The following is a 26,208-nucleotide window of genomic DNA, read 5'->3' on the forward strand; positions in this document are numbered from 1 at the left end:
CTCTCCTACCTTCTCTCTCTCTCTCTCTCTCTCTCTCTCTCTCTCTCGCGTGCGCTGCTTTATTAGTGCTGCTTGAGGGTGAATCGTAATGGACTTTATGGAGAAGTGGGAAAGGCTTGTCGAATGGGGAAGCTGTGCCATGCATTCCTTTTCCTGTCCTCCTGTCCGGTGGCTGGGGGAAAGTCCAGCAGCACTCTGCGCAGCTCCGCTTCCAAAGAAAAGAAAACAAGTAGTACTGTAGTACATACACGCTACCCCTTCGTAGATACACACTCCAACTCTCACACAAAACAGACACACATTCCACATATTTCCTGCGGCCCAGAGGAAGAAATGGCTTGTCCTTGGCTTGCTTTGCTGCAGGTCCAGCAAATTGAGTTCCTCTTTATTTGAAATTGGATGCCAATGGGCTACACGTACGTAGCTGCTTCCACCTTCTGCCAGGTGAATTTCTGAGGCACTTCATCGAGCTCGCAAGCATTCAATTTTCAAACAGAGCGGAAAAGAAACTTCTGAAGAGATCAAGCTTTTCAGGTTTGCTATTCCCTCTTCAATTTGGTCCATTATGATTGTGGACGCACTCTTTTATCTGCAAATCATAATCTCTATGTGCTGATACGAATGAAGGGAGGTCAAAACACTCCCAAGATACCGAATCTGATGGGTTGGCTTGCACATCTTAATCATCTGTAGTGCAATTGGCATCAGGTCCTCTTGGACTTCCTTGTAAAATATGGTTCGTTTGTGGTGGAAGAGGTTTCCTTATTATGATTCGTCCATGTCCAAATGGGGGGATGTCTGGTGTGCACTTGGGTCCAAGGGTGTATACAGGCGTTTCGGTGCTTTGTGTAGGGCAAGTACTTAGATTTCCCAGCGTGCGCATGTGTCGTAATCCCTTGCATCATACTTACCTGGAACGGGAAATTGGAACGTGGAACAGCACCGGGCACGAAATGCCATTCCCTGTAACGGATTCTCCACGGAATGGGGAATGGAGACGTGAAAATGGTCAGTCCCTGTAAGTATGCCTTGCATGCACTTCAACCATGGTCGCTTTATGGAGAGCGGATGCGCGAGCGCGCGCGCACACACACACACACACACAGAGAGAGAGAGAGAGAGAGAGAGAGAGAGAGAGAGAGAGAGAGAGAGAGTTTGAAGCAGGGGGAGTCCCCCCCTCCCACCCGACTCCTTTGGTTAGTTCATGCTAGTCCCGTGCCCCCTCTTTTTGTGTTTAGTTTCTATGTTTTCTTTGTTTTCCTTGGGAGTTTTTTTCTGTGTACCTTCTTTTTTGCTGATTATCGAATGCATGCGATTTGTTTCCTTTCAGCTCAGTATGTGCCTACTCTTGCTTTCCATGTGTGCGGTTGCTTGCGCTTCTTTTGTTTCTCTCTTCTTTTCTTCTATTTGATGGGCAATTGTGCTGTGTCTGAACTTGGGGTGTGGTGGTTGGGTGGACCCCCTCTCTTCCTTATTGCAGTTCTTTGCTTTGATCTGCACAAATTTGTTATCACAGAGTGCAATGCAGCTTCCCCATGGGTGGCTCGGCTTGCTCCAAATTGTTTTTATTGTAGATGCTCGTCTTGCCACTAGGGCAGCCCGTGTAGATCTTGATGTAGCAATGGTGCTTTGGAAGGGATGCAGTCAAGTGTTGTTTGGTCTAGCCTTTCGTCACACAAAGCAAGAGTGTTGTTTAAGGATTCTCTGGCAAAGTTTTTGACCTCTCGCCTGGAAGACATTTGGGTGGTCCGTTTCTGTTGCAGGTCCTATTCGCTGTTTATTACTATTCGCAATTGTTTGTGTTTCAAGGATTTTCTTACTATTGATTGTATGTCTTATAACCTGTTTGGGTGGTCTGTATTGGTTGTAGCTCCTATTTGTAGTTGTCCATTTCTATTCATAGTTGGTTCTGTTTCAAGGATTTTCTTACCATTGATTGTATGTGTTATAACCTATTGGCGTCTTTGGCCTTTGGGATTTGATGTAATCCGATGGGTATCAACCCCCTTCTTGTCTTTAGCGTGGAGAGAGAGAGAGACGCTCCGATGGAGTTTCAACCATTCCTCACAAGGGCCCCCCACACTCTTACCGATGTGGTTTTTGCAATAGATTGCGTAAATAGAATGTACATGATGCAATACCTCAATGGAAGACTTGACTTGTCGAATGGATGATGTGACTATGGTAATTTTTCAAATTGAAGCATCTCCGGGGCTGATTTGATGCACCTTTTGGATCCTTCTCGATGTGGCTTAAAGATGGCCACCACAGGGCAGATCTTGGGCTGATTTGCACACTAGATGTGAGAGGAAACAAGGGCTGAATTCTGGCTATAAGAATGCAGATCTGAGACGTTAAAAGCAATAAATCTGTCGCGAGAAACCAAGCTGAAAATGGCTGCAAGTGTTGAGGTTATGAATCATGATGGGTAGTAGTGGAGCTCTGACTGGCGGGCAGAAAGCAGGAAGGCTATGGTGGCCAATAGCGCTTGCAAACTGTAGGAGAGGGAGGTGGACCTGGGCTAAAAATGCTCCAAAAGTGAAGGTCACAGGCCGTTCCAAAAATGCCAGCAGGGATGGGGGCGACAGCAAATGACGGGGGTGCCCAAAACTCAGCAAGTCTGCGGAGGGGGGGTGTGTGCCTTTTATACTCCCGGATAGTTCTTAAGTACTTTAGAAAGGCTGGGTCGGGCAATGACTTCATATGGCTTATAAAATAAATTATAAAAAGTCATTTATAAATGTTTTATTGGGAGGGTCAATTCTTGGGTGAAACTGTTGCATATCTCCATCCTAGGATTTTTGATTGGTGCGGGATTCCTTAGACCTAAATCTTCACGCTTGTAATGCTAGATGTCCTACTGAAGTCTAATAACATCTGTCAAGACGTACACAAGCCATTTATGCAAGAGGGTTCCAAAATTGGAAAAACCTATACGATGGGAAAACCTATTGGACGTGCAGGTCTTGCGAATAAGCTCACAAAAATGCCGGAACTGAATCCCTTAGATTGTTTAGACAAACCTTAGCTTTGAGGACATAGTAGTAACATGTCCATGTGGCACATAGAGATGTATACATATGACACCCCTTCTGCTAAAGGTGAGATAGGGGTACCCTGCTAAAGGTGAGATAGGGGTACCGCAGTTCATGTCTCTAATGAATAACCTCCTAGATGACATCCTCCATGACTACCTCTAAGAGAGAGGCTCCGTTGGGCAACATGGAAATGTAAGTGACATGGATGATGGTCATGTCACATGATGTGTGCAGTGTGGATCAATGATGCTTTTGTTAACCTTTGCCACAAGTTGGTAATGTGGCATGGCCCCTAGGGGGGTTAGAGCCATTAAAGACCACATTTGTGGACCACCGGCCGATTGGGAGGGGGTGGGGGGGTACAAATCCTTAAAACAGTTGACGTGGACAGGCCATATAGATAGCCAATGGAAAACGCGGAAGGTGCTGACATGGCATTGTACGAACGCCCTCGATTTTTTGACGTTAGATTGTGGTTCAATAGCTTTTGGAACTAGAAGCTTTTCACTTAAATCGCTTCTCAAGGCTAGGGGCCTTCAACTATGTAACATGGGGGCTCCTTTTGGCATTCCGAGTTAGGAGGAAGCAAAGTAGAGCCCTAACAGTTGTACCTTTGTGAAGTAATACAAATGAAATACCTATAGGGACGCTAGGGTTTTGGGGCTATTGTCACAAAGTGATGACATGGCAAGACCCTAGCAATTGAAAAATGACTCTATAAGTTGTCCCAACTTATGGTCCCTTTCCGACGGGGCAAAAGATGAAGTCGATCCTCTTGACGAGCCCTATGCATTGACGCGAACAGAGTTTGATTCCGATAATTTTGAAAAAATCAGCATGTGTCAAAATTATGTTTTGGGTGCTTTTTGTAGACAACAGGTAGCAGCATGGAGGAACATGGAGTTACAAGCATGGGAGATGGGAAACCAATAAGAAGAACCACTTGTTTGAATTTTGATTGAGATTTTGAATATGGGCTGTAGATTGTTTGGAATAGATTATATCTGTTTTAAACTTGTCTTGGTGCTGATGAGTTTGATTGTAATAGGCTTGGATACTCCAAGCGAGAAGTCACACAAACAGAAACTACAACTGAAGTTGAAGAGAGAGAGAGAGAGAGAGAGAGAGAGAGAGAGAGAGAGAGAGAGAGAGTTGACACAGAACGGTGGAGTTTCGTTCCTTGATGCATTGACCCCTTTCGATATTTCTTTCTTGATTGCCCATCGCGAAAGTACAACACTTGCAGGTCCAACTCTTTGCGACCCTACGTCCAGATGCTCTGCCAGAGAGTGGCCCAAGGGCTCCTTATAAACAATTCAAGAGATGCTAAAAGGAGAGCCCCAAAAGCATCAGTTTTAAATGCACCATTCCCAAAAGCTTTTGGTCCCAAAAGCATGTCAAATGTCACGTGACACATCCAACCCTATGTGTCCGTGGACAAGCTACAACATGACAAGGGTTTAGTTCAATTAAGTCGGTCTAGAATAGGAAGTGATCTGGCACTTTTGTGAGTTTGTTCGCAGACCATGCATGTCAAGACACTTAGATTAGATGCATATCCTCTGGTTGCACACAGCATGACCATCAGATTCTAGTCAGAAACCATCAGTAGCATTTTTACAGTGCATAGACCTATTTTCCCTATTTTTGACATTTTTCACTTATTATTTTTTAAGTGACTTTTGTTGGAAAGTAGGTAGGGCAATTTTGCTAATGAAATATATAAGCAAACCAGAGTTAGCACTTTCTGGCAGAAGAGGCAGCAGGAGCACCTTGCTCAACAGGCAACTTCTCAGCAGAACCTCCAAGAGGCCTAGCGTTTTTGCTCCACAGCGTAAACCTAGCGTTTTGGACCAGACCAGTCAACGTTTTTGGATCTTGCAGATTCTTGGCGATAGCAAGAAGCAGAAGCCCCAGCGTTAGCAGATTCACCGCAGCAGGACCATTTTCAGCCTAGCGTTTTTGCCTCAACCTGAAGCCCTCAGCGTTTTTGCAGATCTTCGCGACGGAATCAGCCCTAGACTCAACATTTTCAGCTTTCAGCAGTTGGAACTCGCAGAACAAGTCCCGAACCTCGCAGATCTCACCTTCCTGCAACAGAATCTCGCCGCACGGTCAGATCCCGCGTAGTTTGCAGATTCAGCCCGGAAAACGCAGTTTTCAGCATCTGCGTTTTCAGCACGTCGTCGTCGCATCGTCGTCATCGACATCGTCACTGACATAGAGTCAGAATTCAACAGATAAAGATTTTCAGATTTCAGCCATTAGCATTTTCAGATTTCAGCCCGTCTCGTCGTCGTCCTCATCGTCGTCGACATCGTCGGCAAGTCCAAGCATTGTAGAGATTTGTGTAATCATAAGTAGACCGCTCTTGCCATAGAGAGTGGGGCCTCCGGAGGAGGGTTTGACAACTTTCTGGTGTCGTATTTTACTCTCTCCATCTCTCAGACTCATGCACCTTCATTCACAGTGTTCATCACTTTGTTTGTGTCCATTACACTCTCTCACTAAAGGAACGGAAGGCTCTCCCTTTTGTAAGTAAAAGGAACTCTTGAGCACAATTCGGAGCACTCATCTTGAGCAAAGTTCAACATTCACTTGTGCTGCACCTTACATTGAACTCCGAGCTTTGACAGTGTTCTGTATCACTCAAGGAAAGAACCACAAGAACCACATAATATTTTTTGCTTGTTGAGGTCGCACGAACCCAAGTTCACTTTGCCTTGTCGATTCCTAATCGTGTTTTTGAGGAGTGACAGGAAACTCAAGAAAGAAGGGCTTGTCTAGTTTCCCCTTGTGCCTCTTTGCACTCATTGAGAGCGGACCGTGCACTTAGCGGCCGGCCAATCGACATGAGGTGGGAAAAAACAACCTTGGTGTGAGCGCAAGGCTGCCAAGGGATGCGCCCATAGGAAAAGAGCAGAATCGGGTGAAGAGAAGATCCTTCTCTAACACAGATTGCAAGCGAAAGAAGAACCTCAAGAACCCAAGAACCTCAAAGACCCCAAGAACCAAGACCCCCAAGAACCCAAGTTCCTTGTGAACTTAAGGACCCAAGACCACAAGAACCCATGACTTCAGTGGATGGTCATCACTCGAAGCGAAATGGATACTTCGCTTGGAGGCGATGAGCATGAGAGAGGCAAAGACGAATTTTCCCCACCAGGAGGGTTTTCTAACCCTCCCCCTTCCCCATCCACGCAAAGGATTGCACTAACTCCTATGAAGGAGTTGTCGCAGTTGTTTCTAGACAGGAAGTTAGAACATGAAGAAAGAAGGGCAGCATAGATCGTGACTACGAAGAAAAGAGTGCCAGCCATAGAGCGTAAGTACCGCTTGGAAGCCAAAGTAAGAAAAGCAGAAAGAAAGGCCGACTTGGAGCGTGAGCGTGAGCAAGTACGCTTGGCGGCCGAACAGAGCGCCCGACACATGAAAGAGATGTTGCGACTTTTTTCTATTGTGCAGGCGCAGTTTGCATAGAATCAGGAAAAGGAGACTCTCTCCGTCTCTTCTTCTCCGAAGCACGACACATGATTTGGTTGATAATGACAAGCATGATGATTTGAATGATAATGATGAGCATGATGATTTGGATGACACTGACAAGCATGATGATTTGCATGATAAAGATGTGATTTCTCACAAGCATGATGATTTGCATGAAGATGATGTGATTGTTCACAAGGATGATGAGTTAGTTGATACTTTTTCTAGTGAAGCTAACCTCATTGCAGATTCGATCAATCACGAAGAATCGATCTTGACTTTCGAGTCGAGGTCCACAGATCCCCCACTAGAAGATTCGATAGATCTCGAAGAACGGATCTTGGCTCCCGAGCCTAGGTCCAAAGAACCCTCACTGGAAGTATTCTGTGTTCGCATGATTGGTCAACACACATTGTTCGAGTGTTTCATTTGTGATCGTTTCGTGTATTTTAGTCAGCGTCTTTATGTGATCCCTTTTGCTAGGAATGACATATTGTACGTTGAGCACGATTCACTCATGAATGAGCATGGATGTATGCGGATTATTCATGAAAAGCTGAAATGTATGCATTCCAGTGAGTCACATTCCATGTCTCTTCCTTGGCACAACACAGTTGTAGAAAGAGCACAAGAAAGTATGAGCACCAAGCATCGGCATTTCCGTTGTGAATTGCCACAGTTGATTGATTTAGATCAGCAAGACAAGATTCGATCTCATTGTTTGCGTGTATGTGGTGAACGGTTTGGCACTCCGTCTATTTGTTCATCTACATTGCATGCACAGTCTTCTCGGAAGACAAGAATTTTTCCAATCACTTTACATGGAATAGGTATGTTCATGTTTTTGTGTTGGAAGTGATTTCAGGAACTTTCAGCCATGGAGATTCTTGAAGAAGGAAGGAGCATGACTCTAGAAGAAGTTGAAGCATTGAAAGAGCCATAGCAGACTTTGTGTCGCTTTTGGCGCAGCCCAAAGAAGCAAGCGTTGCAGACCTTTATGAAGTTCAAGTATCGCACGACCCACACCTCAGAGTGGGCCGGCGAAGAGTCCTTTCGAGGATTTCGGATGCTATTGGCGATCTCCCTCGACGCCATACAATTTGGTACCAGTATCTCACTGAGGGGATGCCACGTGACACATCCAACCCTATGTGTCCGTGGACAAGCTACAACATGACAAGGGTTCAGTTCAATCAAGTCAGTTTAGAATAGGAAGTGATCTGGTACTTTTGTGAGTCTGTTCACAGACTGTGCATGTCCAGACACTTAGATTAGATGCATATCCTCTGGTTACACACAGCATGACCATCAGATTCCAGTCAGAAACCATCAGTAGCATTTTTACAGTGCATAGACCTATTTTCCGTATTTTTGACATTTTTCACTTATTATTGTTTAAGTGACTTTTATTGGAAAGTAGGTAGGGCAATTTTGCTAATGAAATATATAAGCAAACCAAAATTAGCACTTTCTGGCAGAAGAGGCAGCAGGAGCACCTTGCTCAACAGGCAACTTCTCAGCAGAACCCCCAAGAGGCCTAGCGTTTTTGCTCCACATCATAAACCTAGCGTTGTGGACCAGATCAGCCAGCGTTTTTGGATCTTGCAGATTCCGCACGATAGCAAGAAGCAGAAGCCCCAGCGTTAGCAGATTCACCGCAGTAGGACCATTTTCAGCCTAGCGTTTTTGCCTCAACCTGAAGCCCTCAGCGTTTTTGTAGATCTTCGCGACGGAATCAGCCCTAGACTCAACGTTTTCAGTTTTCAGCAGTTAGAACTTGCAGAACAAGTCTCGAACCTCGCAGATCTCACCTTCCTGCAACAGATTCTCGCCGCACGATCAGATCCCGTGTAGTTTGCAGATTCAGCCCGGAAAACGCAGATTTCAGCATCTGCGTTTTCAGCGCGTCGTCATCGCATCATCGTCATCGACATAGAGTCATAATTCAGCAGATAAAGATTTGCAGATTTCAGCCATTAGCATTTTCAGATTTCAGTCCGTCTCGTCGTCGTCCTCATCGTCGGCAAGTCCAAGCATTGTAGAGATTTGTGCAATCATAAGTAGACCGCTCTCGCCACAGAGAGTGGGGCCTTCGGAGGAGGGTTTGACAACGTTTTGGTGTCGTATTCTTCTCTCTCTATCTCTCAGACTCATGCACCTTCATTCACAATGTTCATCACTTTGTTTGTGTCCATTGCACTCTCTCACTAAAGGAACGGAAGGCTCTCCCTTCTGTAAGTAAAAGGAACCCTTGAGCACAATTCGGAGCACTCATCTTGAGCAAAGTTCAACATTCACTTCCGCTGCACCTTACATCAAATCTAGCGCTAAAGCCTTGACTGTTTGTATGTTGCTACGTCAGCAGAATCTCTGCAATTTCCCGCCAAGGTGCCATGTTGGTAGTTAGCCCGTAGCCACATCAGCCTCTTTTTTTTTTTTCTTGGTGAGGTTTTAGGCCCCTTTGGCCATACTTTTGTTGTGAGGTTTAGGTTTAACCCCCGCACGCCTTTTTGGGTGCTACTACGTCACTAACTTGTGACATATCCCCTTCCTGAAAGAATTGTAGTCGCCCTTGATGACTCCTGCAAAATAGACAAAGGACAAATAATATCTCAGTAGACACTGACTCTATGTACACATGCACCAGACTGCACACATCCAGTATGTACCCATGCACCAGACTGCACACATCCAGCATTGGCTCAAAAACATCAGTCACTCTATGTACTTATGCACTAGATTGCACACGTCCAACATGGGCACAAAAACATCAGTCACTAATCAATTACAACACATTTCCATCGAGGTTCCCAAATACAAATCATGATCATTGTAACATATTTAGCAATCACATCCAGATTGTGTGTCACAAATTACTGCCATGTCAAGCCACCGAAGAACAGAGCCAACCTGCAGCTCCTGGCCAAGGGCCTAAACCCTAAGAAGAAGCAGACGAAGAAGAAGAAGAAGTCCTACCAACTTAAGGGACCCCGTCTGATGGGGCTCGAGGGACCTAAAGATTAAAGTGGGACCAACACACACACACACACACACACACACACACACGCACAAAAAGCGTAACGAGCTGATGGCGTGGCAGAGCAGTACGGTTTATTGCAATTTGCATTGACTGCTGCCACATGGCAACGTGTACGGATTTCTGCGTTTTCTGGGCTGGCTATAACAAACTTGGACACTCCAAGTCAAGAATCTACCGCGACACAGCACAAATTAACTTCAAAAACAGTTCACAATTGATTCGACACGGCCCGACGGAGTTTTGTGGCAAGAGGTCCCCAAAGACTGGCGCCTCTTTCGGTATTTCTTTTTATATTAATCTTCGAGCAAAGTACAACTCCCGCGGGTGCTCGCTCTCAGACTTTGTGTCCAGATGCTCTGTGTTGAGATGTCGAGCTCTCCATGAGCTGGCACTCTTGGTAGGCCTTGGTGACCGTTGGCCACATTTTCATCACTGACACGGTTGGTGACCGACATGGCGTATCCTCGGCAGGGATTCTACAGCTGCCATATCTATCTAGCAAGCATAGATACCTAGTGGGTTCACATTATGGACTGCATCTCTCTTTTGGTTGTACTACTTATGTGGTCAGTTTTTCATTATGTATATACACTCATTTTGTGAAGTAGATTAAGAAGAAAGTTCAGCCCTCTAGTGTGTGTATCTTCTTCTCTGTGTGTGTTTGTGTGTAGATTGGGAGAAGGTCTCTCTCTTCTCTCCTCTTTCTTTTCATGGTATCAGAGCCAGGTTAAATTTTTTTTTTGGGCTAATTCTCACAAAGTTCGGTACTAGGCTCAATTTAGGCTCTATCTGAGAGATAGAGTTCTGGTATAGGTAATCAAACAGGGACGACCAGATTTGCGATTTTCTGGTTTCTGTGCAGGTTGCAGATTTGCATGCAAAATTGTGTGCAAACAGAGTTGGTATATGTATGCCTGATTGTGGATACATGTATATGAGCTGTGGTCACTCTTGCTGAGTGTTTAGTAGATCACAGGTACCAGTACAGCAAGGTTGCAGGTTTTGTGCAAGTTGCAGATTTTTGGAGCTGTGTAGGAATATGGCAGACAAGTTCAACCAAATCGTTAGTGAGAAGTTGGACAATAATAATTTCCCTACATGGAGGTTTCGGATGACAAACTTCCTACAAGGAAAGGGCTATTGGGATTACATTGAAGGTGAAAATGATGAAGCTCCATGGTGTCCCGAAGAGAACACTACTCCAGAAGAGAAGAAAGCCTTGAAAGATTGGAAGCAAGGCAAAAGCGAAGTCATGTATTGGCTATCTATGAGTGTCTCAGATAGTATGATGGGTTACTTAGAGAGTGCACCCTCTCCTGCCATAGCATGGAAGAGCTTAGAAAAGCTCAATTAAGACCATACCAGAGTCGGGAAGTTGTAGCTCAAAATAGAGCTAAATACAGTGAAGCGAGGCAACATGTCTATCAATGACTATGCCTCAAAAAAATCAAGACAAACGAATTCTCTTGGATCTATTGGTGTCACAGTTGATGACAATGATGTTGTTGCTGCGACATTAGAAGGGCTTGGAACAGAATACAAAAACTTCAAGTCCTCTATGAATACTAGAGCAGATGTTCCTGACTTTACAGAATTGACAACCATGTTAGTTCATGAAGAGAAGTGTAAAAGACGTGGACACTCCAAGTCAAGAATCAACCGCGATAGCACCAAATAACCACTTCAAAACAAGTCACAGATCACAATAGATGTACACTGGCCCGACGGAGTTTCGTGCCTAGAGATATTGGTCCCAACGACTGGCACCCCTTTCGGTATTTCTTTTTATATTAATCAGATCAAAGTACAAGAGAGTGGCTAGGGTTTCACTCTCAAACTTTGCGTCCAGATGCTCTGAGAAGTGAAGCCCTCACCACTTATTTAAAGATACAAGGGATGCCCAAAAGCAGAGCCCCAAAAGCTTTTAAAATAAAAAGCATCAGTTCTCTCTCTCTTAGAGAGTCTTTTCAGTTTTTTTTTTAAAAAAAAAGCAAAATTCGTGTCGCTCATCATTTTATAAAGCCTCTGCGATTTTCGGAAATTAGGGTTTCTAGCAGAAATTAGGGTTTGGAGGAATTTTAGGGTTTCTGCTGTCCGCCACGTCATCACTTTGTGACATACCCCCCTCTTGAAAGCATTGTAATCGACCACGATTACGCTTGCAAAACCGACAAAAGCCATAAATCGTCTTAGCAGACACTGACTGTTAGTACCTACGTACTAGGAACACACATCTAGCACATGTACAAAATCGACAGTCACATCATGTCACGTGACACATCCCAACCCTATGTGTCCGTGGACAAGCTACACCATAGCAGGGTTTCCCGTCAGTCAAGTCAAGTTAGATTAGAAGTGATCTGGCACTTTTGTGAGTCTATTCGTAGACCGTGCATGCCCAGTCACTGAGTATAGATGCATATCCTCCGGTTGCACACAACATGATCATCGGAATTCCCATCAGAATCCATTAGAATCAGTTAGGGGATTTTTCAAGTGACTTTATCCCATTTTTCCTATTTTTGACAATTTTCACTTATTTTATTAAGTGACTTTTGTTGGGTAGTCAGTAGCGCAAATTGGGTAAGATAATATATAAGCAAACCAAGCTTAGCACTATTTGGCAGATGAGCAAGGAGAACAACAGGCTTCGGCGACAGGTTCCCCCTCTCTCTCAGCAAGACTCCCAACCTTGGAGGATTCCCTCTCAAGCAAGACCCTCAGCACCTTAGCGTTTTTAGCATCAGCCTCGTCGTCAGAAAACCGGCGTTTTCAGCGTCAGAAAAAAACAGCGTTTTCAGCTTCAGGAAACCAGCATTTCAGCCTCAGAAAACCAGCGTTTTGCATCAGCAAATTCAGCGATTAGAAGATCCCGGATTTCAGCCATCAAGTCGTCGTCGTCATCACCGTCGTCGGCATCGGCATAGTCCCATTGCATTCGCATTGTACACCTTTTGTGCAATCAAGTAGACCACTCTCGCCGACGAGAGTGGGGCCTTCGGAGGAGGGTTTTACAACCTCTCGGGTGTCGTATCTCTTCTCTCTCCTTCTCTCAGTCTCATTCACTTGCACGCACAATCCACTCACTTTGCTCGTGATCATAGCACTCTGTACAAGACGGAAAGCTCTCTCTTTCCCTAAGAACTAGAAGGAACCTTGAGCAATAAAGATCACTAATCTTGAGAAAATACAACATTCATTCCGCTGCACCTAACACATCACACGACATCACAGGACATCACCAAATATTCAACATTCATTCGGATCTTAGACCATGATTTATCGGGAATGTAGCTAGCAATCACATCTAGGTCCAATCGGGACCTCATCGATGTCCGATTGACTAACCCCTATTGCAACCATGTCTATTCAAGATCAATCAGACCAAAATGCTGCAGTCATTTCGGCTATCAGTTCCTGCACTCACAAGAAGTCAAGAACAAATCAGTATCATTATCAGGAATTCCATTTCATGAAGTCATCCAGCAGAATACTGTCAGCTCTTAGTATCCCTGAAGCTCAAAGAGACATCAGTGACTTTAGTATCAAAATCAAGGCATCTATTGACAAAGGAGCGGAGTAACTCCCCTCTTGTGCATCCCACTGCACCAGATCTTCGGCCAAGCTGAATTTCTGGGTTCCGTTTGGAGTAGACTATGCTAAACCAAAACATCAAGGTAAAGTTTCACAATCCGAGGAGTATCTGCTAGGTCCTCCTCCTCCATCTACTTTGCATCAAATGCAGGAAAGTTCTTGAACTTAACCAAGAACCGCCTTCGGACTTTACCTTTCTTCGTATCCGTATGTGCCAAAATCTGTTCAGGAACAAGGGTCTCCTCGTTCTCTTCCACTGCGGGTTGCTCATCAGGCTCCCCATCATCAGGCACATCACCCTTAACAGGTTTCAAGAGACTCACATGCAATGCATTGTGAATCCTCCAAGTATCTGGCAGTTTCAATTGGAAGGAGACATCATTTATCTGGAAAGGTCCGTAGTATCACATACTAAGCTTTGGAAAAAGCCTCTCCTTTCCCTTTTTCTTTCGCAGGCGTGCCTTCTCAAAAGTAAGAGCACCCAATCATCCTCCTTCATTTCAAGTCGCGACGATGGCGATCCGCTGCCTTTTTCTGTCGTTCTTGAGACTTTTGCAAAGTCTCGCGAACCTTGGCAAAAGCCGTATCCAAATCTCGCGAATATTCATACGCTTCAAATATCTAATCTTTCGTGCTCAGGAAGGATGGAACGTTCGCAGCACTTTCAACAATCTCACATGGCGTCTTCCCCGTCGAAGAGTGTGTCGTGTTTTTGTAGGCAAATTCCACCAAAGGTAAGTTCTTTTCCCATTGAGTCTTCTGATCCGAGATACAAGACTTCAATAAATCTAAAATCACTGAATTGGCAATCTCAAATTGCCCGTCAGTCTGCAAGTGGAACGATGACGAGAACTGCAACTGTGTGCCAATGTTCTCCCAAATTGCCTTCCAAAACAAACTCATAAATCTGGGGTCTCTGTCGAAGACAGTCGTCTCAGACGTGCCATGTAATCGGAAAATCATCGTGATCATTTTGTGTTCTCGGGAGATCAAAAATGAAATCCATTTCAATACTTTTCCAAGGGCGGGTGGGTATGGGTAAAGGCTTTAACAATCCCTATGCTTTACGCCTGTCAAAATTGACCTTCTGGCATACTAAGCAACTGCGCACGAAACTCTTCCACATCCTTTTTGAGTCTCGGCCAAAAAAAGTATCTCTCTACCTCCTTCATGGTGGTAGCAATGCCGCGGTGACCCGTAAAAGGTGGACAGTGGCATTCAGTCATAACCTTATCCCTCAACGGCTGTGTAACGCACAACATAGTCTTTTTCATCAAGTAGCCTTCCCGAAGGGAGTATCCAACTACTGTCTGCCCATCCCGTATCCGTGTGAAAATATCTGCAAAATTTGTATCTATGGCATACTGATCGACCATATCCTCGAAGCTCCTATGAGGTATCGCGGAAATAGCCAGAACCAACGGTTTCCGAGACAAAGCTTCTGCTACCACATTCTTCTGTCCCTGCACATGGACAATCTGGAAGTGGAACTGTGACAAGATGTTCGCCCACCACATCTGCTTTTCCGAAAGCTGCTTCTGTGACAAGAAGTAGCGCAAACTCTGATGGTCTGTAAAGACAGTAAAATCCGCTCCGAGTAGGTAATGCCGCCACTGAGTAAGAGCATGGATAACCGCCAAAAGCTCTTTCTCATAGATCTGTGTTGTCATCTCCGGCCTAGAGAACAAACGGCTCTCGTAAGCTATGACATGGCCTTCTTGCATCAAGACCGCACCCAGACTACGACCACAAGCATCACAATATACTTTAAATGACTTCTGCAAGTCCGGCAAAACCAAAATAGGTCCCGTAGTCAATTTCTCTTTCAATGTCCGAAAGGCAGTCACCTCTGTGGGTCCCCACGAAAAAGGTACTCCTTTCTGTGTCAAGGTATGCAAAGGGGAAGCAACCTCTGCAAACTTTCGTATGAACCGCCTGTAGTACGAACACAGTCCCAAGAAGCTTCTAACTTCATGGACATTCCTCAAATCGGGCTAATCACGGATAGTCTCTATCTTGGCCGGATCTATTTGCACTCCTGCTGCTGACACAATGTGTCCCAAAAAGTGTATCTCTGGTAGGAAAAATTCACTTTTCTTTGCATTAATCACTAACGTGTGATCTCGTAATGCTCGAAAGACTTGAAGCAGATGATCTCTGTGTTTTGCCTCATTCTTGGAGAAAACAATGATGTCGTCAAAGAAAGTGCCAACAAATAGCCTGTACTGTCGAAAAATCCTGTCCATTATCCGGTTAAATGTCGCAGGAGCATTGGTTAAGCCAAAAGGCATCACCAAAAACTCAAATAACCCAAAAGTCGTTCGAAAAATTGTCTTGTAGACATCTCCTAGCGCTATCCTAATATGATGATATCCACTCTTCAAGTCAATCCTGCTAAAGCACGAAGATCCCTGTAACTTGTCGAGTATATCATCGATCCTAGGAATCGGAAATCTGTTCTTGATGGTGATTTTGTTGAGAGCGCTATAATCGATGCACATTCTCCAAGATCCGTCTTTCTTCAAAACCAACGACACTGGAGAGCAATACGGTGAAGTACTAGGCTGGACAAGACCCTTCTCCAAGAGGTCTTTCACTTGGTTCATAATCTCTTCATTGTGTGCTCGGCTCACACGGTAGGGTGGCCGGTTCGGTGACGTGCTTCCAGGTATCAGATCAATGGTATTATGATCTTCAGGCCCTCTGAAAAGCAATCGGCATGAGTGTGGAGAAAAATCTTGGCATTCTTTAGATCAGGTCAAAACATATTGAACCTTTATCCATCGTTCAGTTCTCTCCCAAAAGAATGAGTAAGAAACTGAAGTTCATCAAGTACAATCTCTAAGCCCTTCATTTATCAAAGTCGTTTTCTCGGCCCAGTAGTCAATTTCGCCGTAGTTCTTGTGGTACCAAGGGATCCTGAGTAGAACGTCACTCGCGTGCCCTGAACACCCCTGTCATTGCAAACAAAATTTGCCAATGCTCGGTGTAATGGCAACATCCCATCCGGGTGCCAATCGAACTACCTGCGCCTGTGGCGTCAGTCTGTCGGGCGTAATTCCAAATCGAGCCGCCAATTCCAAGTGAAAAGAAGTTGGCCTTGGCTCCTTCAAAAGAGCTTCCTGATCCTTCACTTTGCCCCAAAAGTGGCAAAGTTTGTACTTTCATTCATTAGATTCGGTCAAGTCCCACGCTATGTGGTACTAGTTCTGCTTTTCTATCTGCCTTTTCTGCCACATTCCTCAGCTGCTCTCTAACTCTCAGGCCTGTCGTCGTCTTTATCATTCTGTTCTTTCTGTGCCTTTTTAGGGCACTTCGCGGAGATATGTCCATGTTCCCCGCATCCAAAGCACTTCCCCTCTCTGATGAAGCGAGCTCTCTCCTCAGGAGTAAACTTGGGTCGTGCATCCTTTTTCTCTGGGTTGCTCTTTTTCTTTCTACTTTCATTCCCAGAAGTTTGTTCGGCTCGTTGTGTCATGGCCTTATTTGTGGGGTAGGTCAAACTTCGAGAGTGAATGGCAAAGCCCCGCTTCGCATGACTCATCAACTCCTAAATAGAAGCTGACTTCTATTCCAAGCAGTGATCTCGGATCTCTGTAGGTAGACCCAAGGTAAACCGCTCAATCTGTTCTCTAAACGAGATCTTCTTGAATAAAGAGGCGGGGAGAAAAGAGCTCCAGAATCTTTCACAATAAGCATTGATTGTGTCTTTCTTGGTCATCCGAAGATGGTTCCAAGCAGCTCGTATATGTCATTCATATTCTTGCGTTAACCAAGAAGAAATAAAAAGCTTCTTAAATTTCAGCCATTAAACTGGCGGTCTTGTTTAAAAGAAGCGTGGACCACCAAGTACGAGCATTCCTCTTAAAGTAAGAGGCAGCTCTCCGAATCTTGGAGTGCTCTGAATAGCATCCTCCCGCGAAAGCGATGTCAAACTGCTGTATAAAAGACAAAGCCTTCGAAGCATCTGAGTATCCTGAAAAAGTATCAAACTTGATGGAGTGGCCATCTTCCTTAAACTCTCGGAGTTTCTTGCTTTTATCTTCGAGAAAGTCATACTGGTTGGCTTTGTAAAAATTCTTCTTGCTCGCATAAAAGTTTCCGTTGTCAGAGTCTGAACTGTCCATAGACGAGTCCTCTGTAGAAGTGTCACTCATTGGGCGAGACTTAGACTTCCTTGCCTTTTTCTTGCCCTTTCCGAAGCGTTGTTTCTTGCTTCGCTTTTTGCTTTTCCTGTCTTCTTCGCTCGAGTCTGAAGAGCTAGAAGAACTATCAGAAGAAGAAGAAGAAGAACTGGGTAGGTCTTTAAACTTGACGCGCTTCTTCAATTTCTTTGCCTTGTCAAATGTCGACCGACGACCCAAATATCCCGTGAAGTCAGTGCCTTTCTTCTGCTTTTAGCCTTTTTGCCGTGCTTTTTGCCTTTCTTTTGCATGTCGAAAAGCTGAGCAATCTGTACATCAACCACGTTCTCCAGTTCCTTCTTCGTATATTTCTTGGAGGCAGAAGGTTTCTTGAGAGCAGGTTTCGGGAGTGGTGTTGTGGTTCTTTGCCACTCCATCTGTACCTCTTCCAAAGAGGTATGGTTCATATATTTTGCCATCTTCGGGTCCTTGGCAAAATTGAGCATCATCTTTGTTGCATCGCCAATCAATTGACGACGCTCCATCTCTGTTTGCTCCGCCTGAGTAGGCCGAGGCGGGCCATACTCTCTGTCTGAATCTTCGTTGTGATCCCAGCCCGCATCTCCAGATGCAGAGGGAGTCGATTGATCATTGCTTGAAGCCATAGGTGCTGCGGAGAAAAAATTTCGAGGATCGGATTTCCCGTAGAAGAGAAATTGGCCGTGCTCTGATACCACTGTAACAGACTTGGACACTCCAAGTCAAGAATCAACCGCGACAACACCAAATAACCACTTCAAAACAAGTCACAGATCACAATAGATGTACACTGGCCCGGCGGAGTTCCGTGCCTAGAGATATTGGCCCCAAAGACTGGCGCCCCTTTCGGTATTTCTTTTTATATTAATCAGATCAAAGTACAAGAGAGTGGCTAGGGTTTCGCTCTCAGACTCTGCGTCCAGATGCTCTGAGAAGTGAAGCCCTCACCACTTATTTAAAGATACAAGGGATGCCCAAAAGCAGAGCCCCAAAAGCTTTTAAAATAAAAAGCATCAGTTCTCTCTCTCTCTTAGAGTCTTTTCTCTTTTTTTATAAAAAAAAGCATAATTCGCATCGCTCATCATTTTATAAAGCCTCCGCGATTTCCGAAAATTAGGGTTTGCAGGAATTTTAGGGTTTCTGGCAGAAATTAGGGTTTCTGCTGTCCGCCACGTCATCACTTTGTGACAAGAAGAGTCTTGGTCTTGGTGCATCCTCTTCTCAGAGCAATATCAATTTTGATCAGCAAGCCTTATATTGAAATAGAGGCAGAGGCAGCGGTCGTGGCACAGGTGGTGGTCGCGGCGGTCAATATCAGAATTGGCAGCAAAATCAGAGTCAAGGTCGTGGAAGAGGAAGACAAAATTATAGAGGTAGGGGGAGAGGTGGAAATCAGAATGCAAACAGAGATCAAAATAATGCATCTCATGTTGAATGTTGGACATGTGGTGAGCGGGGTCACTACTCAAATGAATGTCCAACACCACGAAGGAGGCCAAATAACAGAGGTAGAGGGAGAAGGCAGCAAAACAATTATGCTGCAACAACAGGAACAACAATGATGATGATCGGTTCGAGCAGTTATTTGTTATGCAGCATATGGTAAATGCTATGATTGCAAATGTACATGCCAGTGACAGTGTATGGTATGTGGATTCAGATGCTTCTAACCACATGACATCCCATGGTGAGTGGTTCAAAGAGATCTAGATGGACCAGGTTATGTAGAAACAGATGATGATTCAGCTCATCCTATTGCACATGTTGGAAAAGTTCCCTTGCAAATGCAAGATGGTAAAATGAAGTACTTGGCTGATGTGCTTCATGTTTTCAGTTGGGCAAATGATTGAACAGGGATTGCAGGTCCGGTTTAATCCAAGATGGTTGCTATGTGGAAGAGTACAAGAATGATTGGAAGTTGATTACGGAAGGAAGACGTGTTGGCAGAATGTTTACTTTGGATGTGAATATGCCTGTAGTAAAAGCTGCTATGTTTGCACAAAATGCAAGTGTTGTGGCCGATGTAGATATATGGCATAAACGCATTGGTCATGTAAATGAGCAGCGATTGCACTCTATGCAATCAAAACAGATTGTTGCAGGTTTGCCAAAGTTTAAGGTTGATGGCATGCATAAAATGGTCATGTAAATGAGCAGCGATTGCACTCTATGCAATCAAAACAGATTGTTGCAGGTTTGCCAAAGTTTAAGGTTGATGGCATGCATAAAGTATGTGAGGCATGTCAATTTGGTAAGCAGTCACGTAATTCCTTTCCACAAGAACGTAATGTATGTAAGAGGCCACTTGAGGTGGTACATACAGATGTATGGGGCCCAACAAAGACTGACAGCATTCATGGAAGCAGGTATTATGTGTCGTGCATTGATGACCATACTAGAAAAGTGTGGGTCTATTTTATGAAGCAAAGAGCGAAGTATTTGATCATTTTAAAAGCTTCAAAGCTTGAAAAGGAAACAGGTGAACATGTAAAGACACTAAGATTAGATGGAGGGGGAGAATACTTCTCCAAAGAGTTTTCTGATTTTTTGCAGAAAAATGGTATACGCAGGCAATTCTCATGTCGATACACTCCACAGCAAAATGGAGTTGCTGAGCGGAAGAACAGACATATTGTAGAGGTGGCAAGAGCCTTGATGGCTGAAAAGGATATGCCTCATCATTTTTGGACTGAGGCAGTAAATATAGGTGTTTACATTATGAACAGGACTCCTACTGCTGCTGTGCATGGAGTCACTCCCGAGTAAAAGTACAGTGGCAAGAAACTAGATTTGTCACATTTAAAAGTGTTTGGGTGCATTGCGTATGTGCACATTCCAGATGAATTGCGCACAAAGCTAGATCCCAAGGCTAAAAAATGTATTTTTGTGGGTTACTCAAATGAGCAGAAAGGGTACAGGTGTTACAATCCTGGTACTCGTGAATTACGTGTAAGCAGGGATGTTGTCTTTGATGAGATGGCAGGCTGGTACAGTGATGTAAAGGACAATATTGGGGCTGATGTAAAAGAGCCTGTGGATGCTTCAAGTGGGAAGCAAGAGTCACGTACTTTAAGTGGACCAAGAGAGTCCTCTTCTAGTGGCTCTATTGACAGGCCATGGAGTGGCAGATTACGCACGCAGGTTCCACCCCAAAGGTCTCTCGCAAAGGAAAAGAGAAGGTAGGTGAGCCCCCATGTATGACTAGTGTGTCTTTAGGTTCCTCACACATTGATGCAGATTCTGATGGTTCAGATCAGAGTCTTGATGAAGAGCTTGGTATACCAGCAGTCAGGACCCCAGGTGTTAGAAAACAGATTGCAAGGACACTTGGCAGTGATCCAGGACCACGTAGGTCTAATAGGGTCAGATTTCTTGTGGACAGGTTGACTTAAGATGGGTATGTTACTCATCATTATGCTTACATGGCAAAGGTTGTTCAAGATGTAGAACCCACATGTTTTGAGGATGCAATTGGCAATGAGAATTGGAAAAATGCCATGGATGAAGAAATGGCTGCGCTTGATGTAAATCAAACTTGGGAGTTGGTGCCATTAACAGAGGGCAAGAAAGCCATTGGGTGCAAATGGGTGTATAAAGTAAAGCATAAGGCTGATGGTACAATTGAAAGATATAAGGCAAGGGTGGTCGCAAAAGGGTATGCACAGACTTATGGTATAGATTATGAGGAAACCTTTGCTCCAGTAGCAAAGATGGCTACAGTACGCACTGTCATTGCGGTGGCTGCAGCAAAAGGGTGGTTTATGTATCAAATGGATGTCAAGAATGCCTTCTTGCAAGGGGAGCTACGAGAAGAAGTGTATGTGGAGCAATCACCTGGTTATGAAGATGGTAAGCATCGAGATTATGTTTGTCGTCTTCGTAAGGCCTTGTATGGGCTGAAGCAAGCACCTAGAGTGTGGCATGACAGAATTACAAAATTTCTTTTGCGCATTGGATTTCGTATGTCACATGCTGATCACTCACTCTATGTACGTCAGAGTGATGCTGGATTTGTGCTTATTACCATCTATGTAGATGACTTGATTATTGTGGGTGACAATGAGACAGAGATTGGTCTTCTCAAGAAGGAGTTTGAGATGAAGGATTTGGGAGAGCTGCGCTACTTTCTTGGACTTGAGGTGATTCGTACGACAGAGGGCATATGGTTGTCTTAGAGACAATATGCATTGGATATGTTATCCAAATATGGTATGGCTGATTGCAAGCCTATTTCTATGCCCTTGGATGTCAATACAAAGCTGAGTGCACATGATGGTGATGTACTCGAGGATCTCACTATGTATCGCAGGATTGTGGGCAGTCTCATTTACTTGACTATCACGCGGCCAGATTTGAGCTATACAGTGAGACTTCAGAGTCAGTTTATGCAGCTTCCACGGAAGCCGCACTTGGATGCAGTGCGCTGTACATTACGCTGTGTGAGGGCTACATTGGACCATGCACTATTTTATGCTGCAAATGTTCCAGTGGAGTTGCATGGTTACACAGATGCAGATTGGGCTGGTAGCGCCACTAATCGACCGTCTACTACGGGTTTATGTTTACACTTGGGAGTGTTGCCATCACTTGGAGCAACAAGAAGCAGCCCATAGTTGCCTTGTCTAGTACAGAGGCTCCGTATAGAGGTGCTGCAGTTGCAGCATGTGAGGTAGCTTGGAGAGGGAGCCCCCTTGGGATCTTTATAGGTAGCTTGGCAGAGGGAGCCCCCTTGGGTTCTTTATAAAGGTTAGAAGGGATGCCAGAAGCAAAGCCCTAAAAGATGCCCATAAAAAGCTTCACCACTTAAAGAAATCTTTTAAAAATAGGCTTAAAATAAAGCCATGCTTCTCAAAAGTTTAAAATAAAGCAACTTTTCCCAAAAGCCTCTCAAGCAATTGCGTAGAAATCAGCCCACGCAATTTTCAGCCCTGCTTTTGCGTAGAAAAAGCTGTCCGTACAACTCAGCCATGTCAGCCCTATTTCCGGAAATTCCGTCGGATTTCGCGCCGCAATTCACGGCCTGCCATGTCAGAATTGCAACGTGTTTTACGGGATTTCTGCAGGGTGTGTGTGTACTGCTGGCTGCCACGTCACTGGTTTGTGACATAATCCCCTCGTGAGTCTACCCTGAGGTTTTGGCACGTTCCGGATGCACTGGTCATATCAAAATTTTGAATATTGAGGTTTTGCAGTTTCATTCCTACAGTGTAGAGAGTGATGCGGTTTGAGCTACGAGAGCACCGAACTGCCATCTCCCCAAGCGAAGCCAGATGAGCTACGAGAGCACCCAACTGCCATTCCCCCCCGGGGGGGTCAACTTCACCTAAAAGGAGTTGGGAAATGCATAATGGGAGACATTACCAGCCTCAGCGGACGCCACCTGTGAGCCGACGCCCTTCCAAGCGGGTATGGCATTTCCTAGGGGAAAACCGTCGGGTTTCAAAGGCAGTTTAGTGAGGTGAGCGATAAGTTACCTAGAGGAGGCAACTCCAAAGGGAAGACCGAAGCAAGTCCCACAGTACCTGGGCCTCTGAACAGAGGTACTTGGTCGCTGTCACGCCCACCAAAATGAGTCTCTCAAGGGAACAGTCATCGCCCTAAGAGTGTAGATAATTCTAGCCTCCCGAGTCCAGAGGAAACTAGTGACAAAAGCGTCTGCCTTCGGTTTCTCGGGGCATAGTCCTGGTCGTTCTTCTTGTCCACTTTACGGTGGATAAGGGGAGCGGCCGGGCTTGCCCCGCCCGACTCCGAAAACAAAACAAAACAAAAAAAGTGATGCGGTTTGCATCTTTGGGTATGTATGGCACACTGTGGTGCTTTTTGAGAGAGAACTCACCTTGTTTTTGCGTATGCAAGTGATGCTTTGGGATGTGACTTTCTCAATTTGCCCTACCTACTTTCCAACAAAAGTCACTTAAAAATAATAAGTGAAAAATGTCAAAAATAGGGAAAATAGGCTAAATGCACTGGAAAATTCCCCTGAAAGATTCTGATGGGAATGCTTATGATCATGCTGTGTGCAACTAGAGGATATGCATCTACACTAAGTGTCTGGACATGCACGGTCTGCGAACAGACTCACAAAAGTGCCAGATCACTTCTAAATCTAGACTGACTGAACCCTTGTCGTGCTGTAGCTTGTCCACGGACACATAGGGTTGGACGTGTCACGTGACATCTTGATATACCTATTTTCTTTTGTGGTTAATTGTGATGCATGTGGTACTAGTCTTGGAGTAGGATGGGCATGCTCTCCCCTACGAGAGCCGTCGCCTTCGACTCGAGGAAATGCCCAACAAAATTTATGATGAGGAGTTGCTTTTTGACGTGTGCTTGTATGCCAACCTTGCTAGCTTCCTCTTTTAGTGGTGCTTTTTAGCAGCTATTTGTTGGTTGCCTCGGAGTCTCCTCGACTTGGCACTTTACTGGTGTTTTCCTCTTCATTGCGGAGGTGCACCTTCTGGGGCAGCAGTTTTGGGCATCCTCTTCAGCCTCTTTTCATCCATCCTTCACCCTCCTGTGTAGTGGTCGCCTCTGAGTGCGTCTTTTGATGTTGTCTGGGAATTCTTTAGTTATGCCCCATACCTTCCAGGCTGATTCTCCTTCTCACAGCAGCTTGGAGGTACCTATCTTTAGAGGCTTTGGTGATACCCTCTCCCTCCTATTCCTTCCTCCTCAAGTAGTTTCCAGGGCACTTTTACCCTCATTAGGAGGGGATTTTCCTCTTGTGTATTCCAATTTTTATTGCCTAGGGTGTCTTATGTAGAGCTTATGTAACAGTTTTTTACTTCCCCTTGGGGTAGGCACCATTTTGGGCACTCGAGTAATAGAATATCCGCCTGTTTTTAACACACACACACACACACACACACACACACAGAGAGAGAGAGAGAGAGAGAGAGAGAGAGAGAGAGAGAGAGAGATTGATTATCAGTTTATTAATAGTCAGCTCATTACTAGATGGAGAAAGAGTCACAGTACAAAGACTGGAGTCATCGATCACTTCAGCATCACAAGAGGAACACAGTGCAAAATCAGGTGTACATTCTTGTTGCCCTTGAGGAACAGAGTTTATGTATGTTTTGGGGGGAACTGCTTTGCTTTTCTCCTTTTATATGTTCGTACCGCTTCATCTGCAGGTCAATGCAAAATCTGTTTGTCAGAGACAAGGACATGAAACTTATCAGATGTTCTTAGAAAAGGATGTAAGACTCATGAGCCTGTTTTTGAATTGATTGAGATTTGCATGTTTGAAATGTTTTGACGGCCTTGTCCAAACAACAGATAGCAAAATTACAAAGGCAGCTGAAGCAAGAAGTGGACACACACCGAACCTTGGAAAGGGCTCTTACAAGGAGTCTAGGTGCATTGCCACGATTTTCGCCAGGCCTTGCTACAGAGGTGCTGACACTGCTCCTTATATGAAGCTCAACATTGTTTCTTTGTCGTTAAAGGGCCCCAGAGGGAAAATGGTTGCAAAAAGGCTTTGTTTTCTTCTCTTTTTGTTTAGCCAGGTTCAGAAGCTTGTAGCTGAAGTGGCCGTTCTTGAGGAAGAGGTTGTGCATTTAGAAGAGTATTTAACAGTTTTGCACCAAGGATTATCGCATGATCAAGCACAGCACACTGGAGAAATGCCAAAAGTGAGGAGCGAAACGTTTGCTGAAGGGCAGCCTTCACCTACAGCCAGAAGACAACCTAGTTTAACAACTGTGAAGAGGACTTCAGTAAGTGCAAATCTGCTTCCTTCCACTATCGAGAAAACACGCTCAAAGCCTGTGTTTCTTGGAGGAAGTCCCATGTATGGGCAACCGAAACAAAAATTGTCTAGAAGCTCTACCTTTAGGACGGAAAGCTCTGCAATCATGTCCTCAGCTGGAACTTGCTATGGCTAAGACATGAGTATGAGAAAGTAGAGAGTGTAGGTTGTTCCTTGCTCTTTCTACAACCTCATACCAAATCGTACAAAACTCTTAGAAAATCACAACTATACTATCAATTCCCAGTTGTAGGAGGGTGCCATCTATCGCCTTGCATATTGCCCATCACGAACAAGCACTGCTCTGTGTAGCCATAAAGATGCACTGGTTAGTGGTTTTGTATATTTGTTGCTATTCCTCATCCTAAGGTACTTACATCACCCTAATAAAGAGGCGAAACCTGTAATTGAGTATTAGTAAAAAATATTAGCCTTCTGCCTATATAATTATGGTTGATTTTCAATGTCGCCACATGGAAAGAAACAGTTTGTAACCTGCCCTTATCAAGTGTTGTTGAAGCATTTAAATTTTTTGGATTATGCCACAGTTTGGCTGACAACTGACACAGTTTGAGCGTTGACTTGCTGCATCTGGTGGATAAAGACTTGTTTTTGATAAAATGTATTGGTATATGTAAACAGCCATGCCACCCTCAAGCTCCTCTCATTGAGTGAACTTATTTAGCAATGAAAAGAAAAATGGCATACCACCTAGCCATTATTGCGGACTAGGAGGCGTTACACAATGAATCTTCACCCAAAGAGCTCTCACCAACACACATATGTACACATAGAAACCATACTCGAATGACATCGACATGCTCATTAAGTAACCCTTCACTTGATGGTCTCTCCTCTCGAGCTCACTATCGTACACAGCTCCGCCGAAGGCCAATCTTAGGTGATTCCTTCTCCACTAATAGTGATTATCAAACATGCAAAACAATAAAATAAAGAGAAGCATGAATGAGTAAAGAGATACGCCTATCTTGTGACTGAACACTACATTTAGGAGAGAATGCACAAGATATAGTGTGTGGCAGAGGTGTTGCACTATGATGTATCTTGCAAACTACTCCACATGTTTTGAATAGATGGGGATGGGGTAGCATTTATACAAAATTGGAAGGG

General features: G+C 44.6%; 1 protein-coding gene across 3 annotated transcripts; it reads left to right on the forward strand.

The window, feature by feature from the left end:
• On the forward strand, window positions 1–25,632 carry LOC147424342 (uncharacterized). Of its 3 annotated transcripts, none has more exons than XM_086500791.1 (5): window positions 1–534; window positions 24,271–24,359; window positions 24,461–24,526; window positions 24,606–24,722; window positions 24,836–25,632. In XM_086500791.1, exons 2-5 carry the CDS (start codon window positions 24,282–24,284, stop codon window positions 25,211–25,213), a joined length of 639 nt encoding a protein of 212 aa, XP_086356917.1. In that variant the 5' UTR covers window positions 1–534; window positions 24,271–24,281; the 3' UTR covers window positions 25,214–25,632. The 3 variants fall into 3 exon arrangements, with proteins under 3 accessions (XP_086356917.1, XP_086356915.1, XP_086356916.1); XM_086500789.1 differs by having other exon boundaries at window positions 2–534; window positions 24,267–24,359; XM_086500790.1 differs by having other exon boundaries at window positions 2–534; window positions 24,282–24,359.
• Window positions 25,633–26,208: the final 576 nt, after the last annotated feature.

This window comes from Adiantum capillus-veneris, chromosome 25, assembly GCF_014529385.1.
Source record: "Adiantum capillus-veneris isolate H3 chromosome 25, ASM1452938v2, whole genome shotgun sequence".
Classification (NCBI taxonomy): domain Eukaryota; kingdom Viridiplantae; phylum Streptophyta; class Polypodiopsida; order Polypodiales; family Pteridaceae; genus Adiantum; species Adiantum capillus-veneris.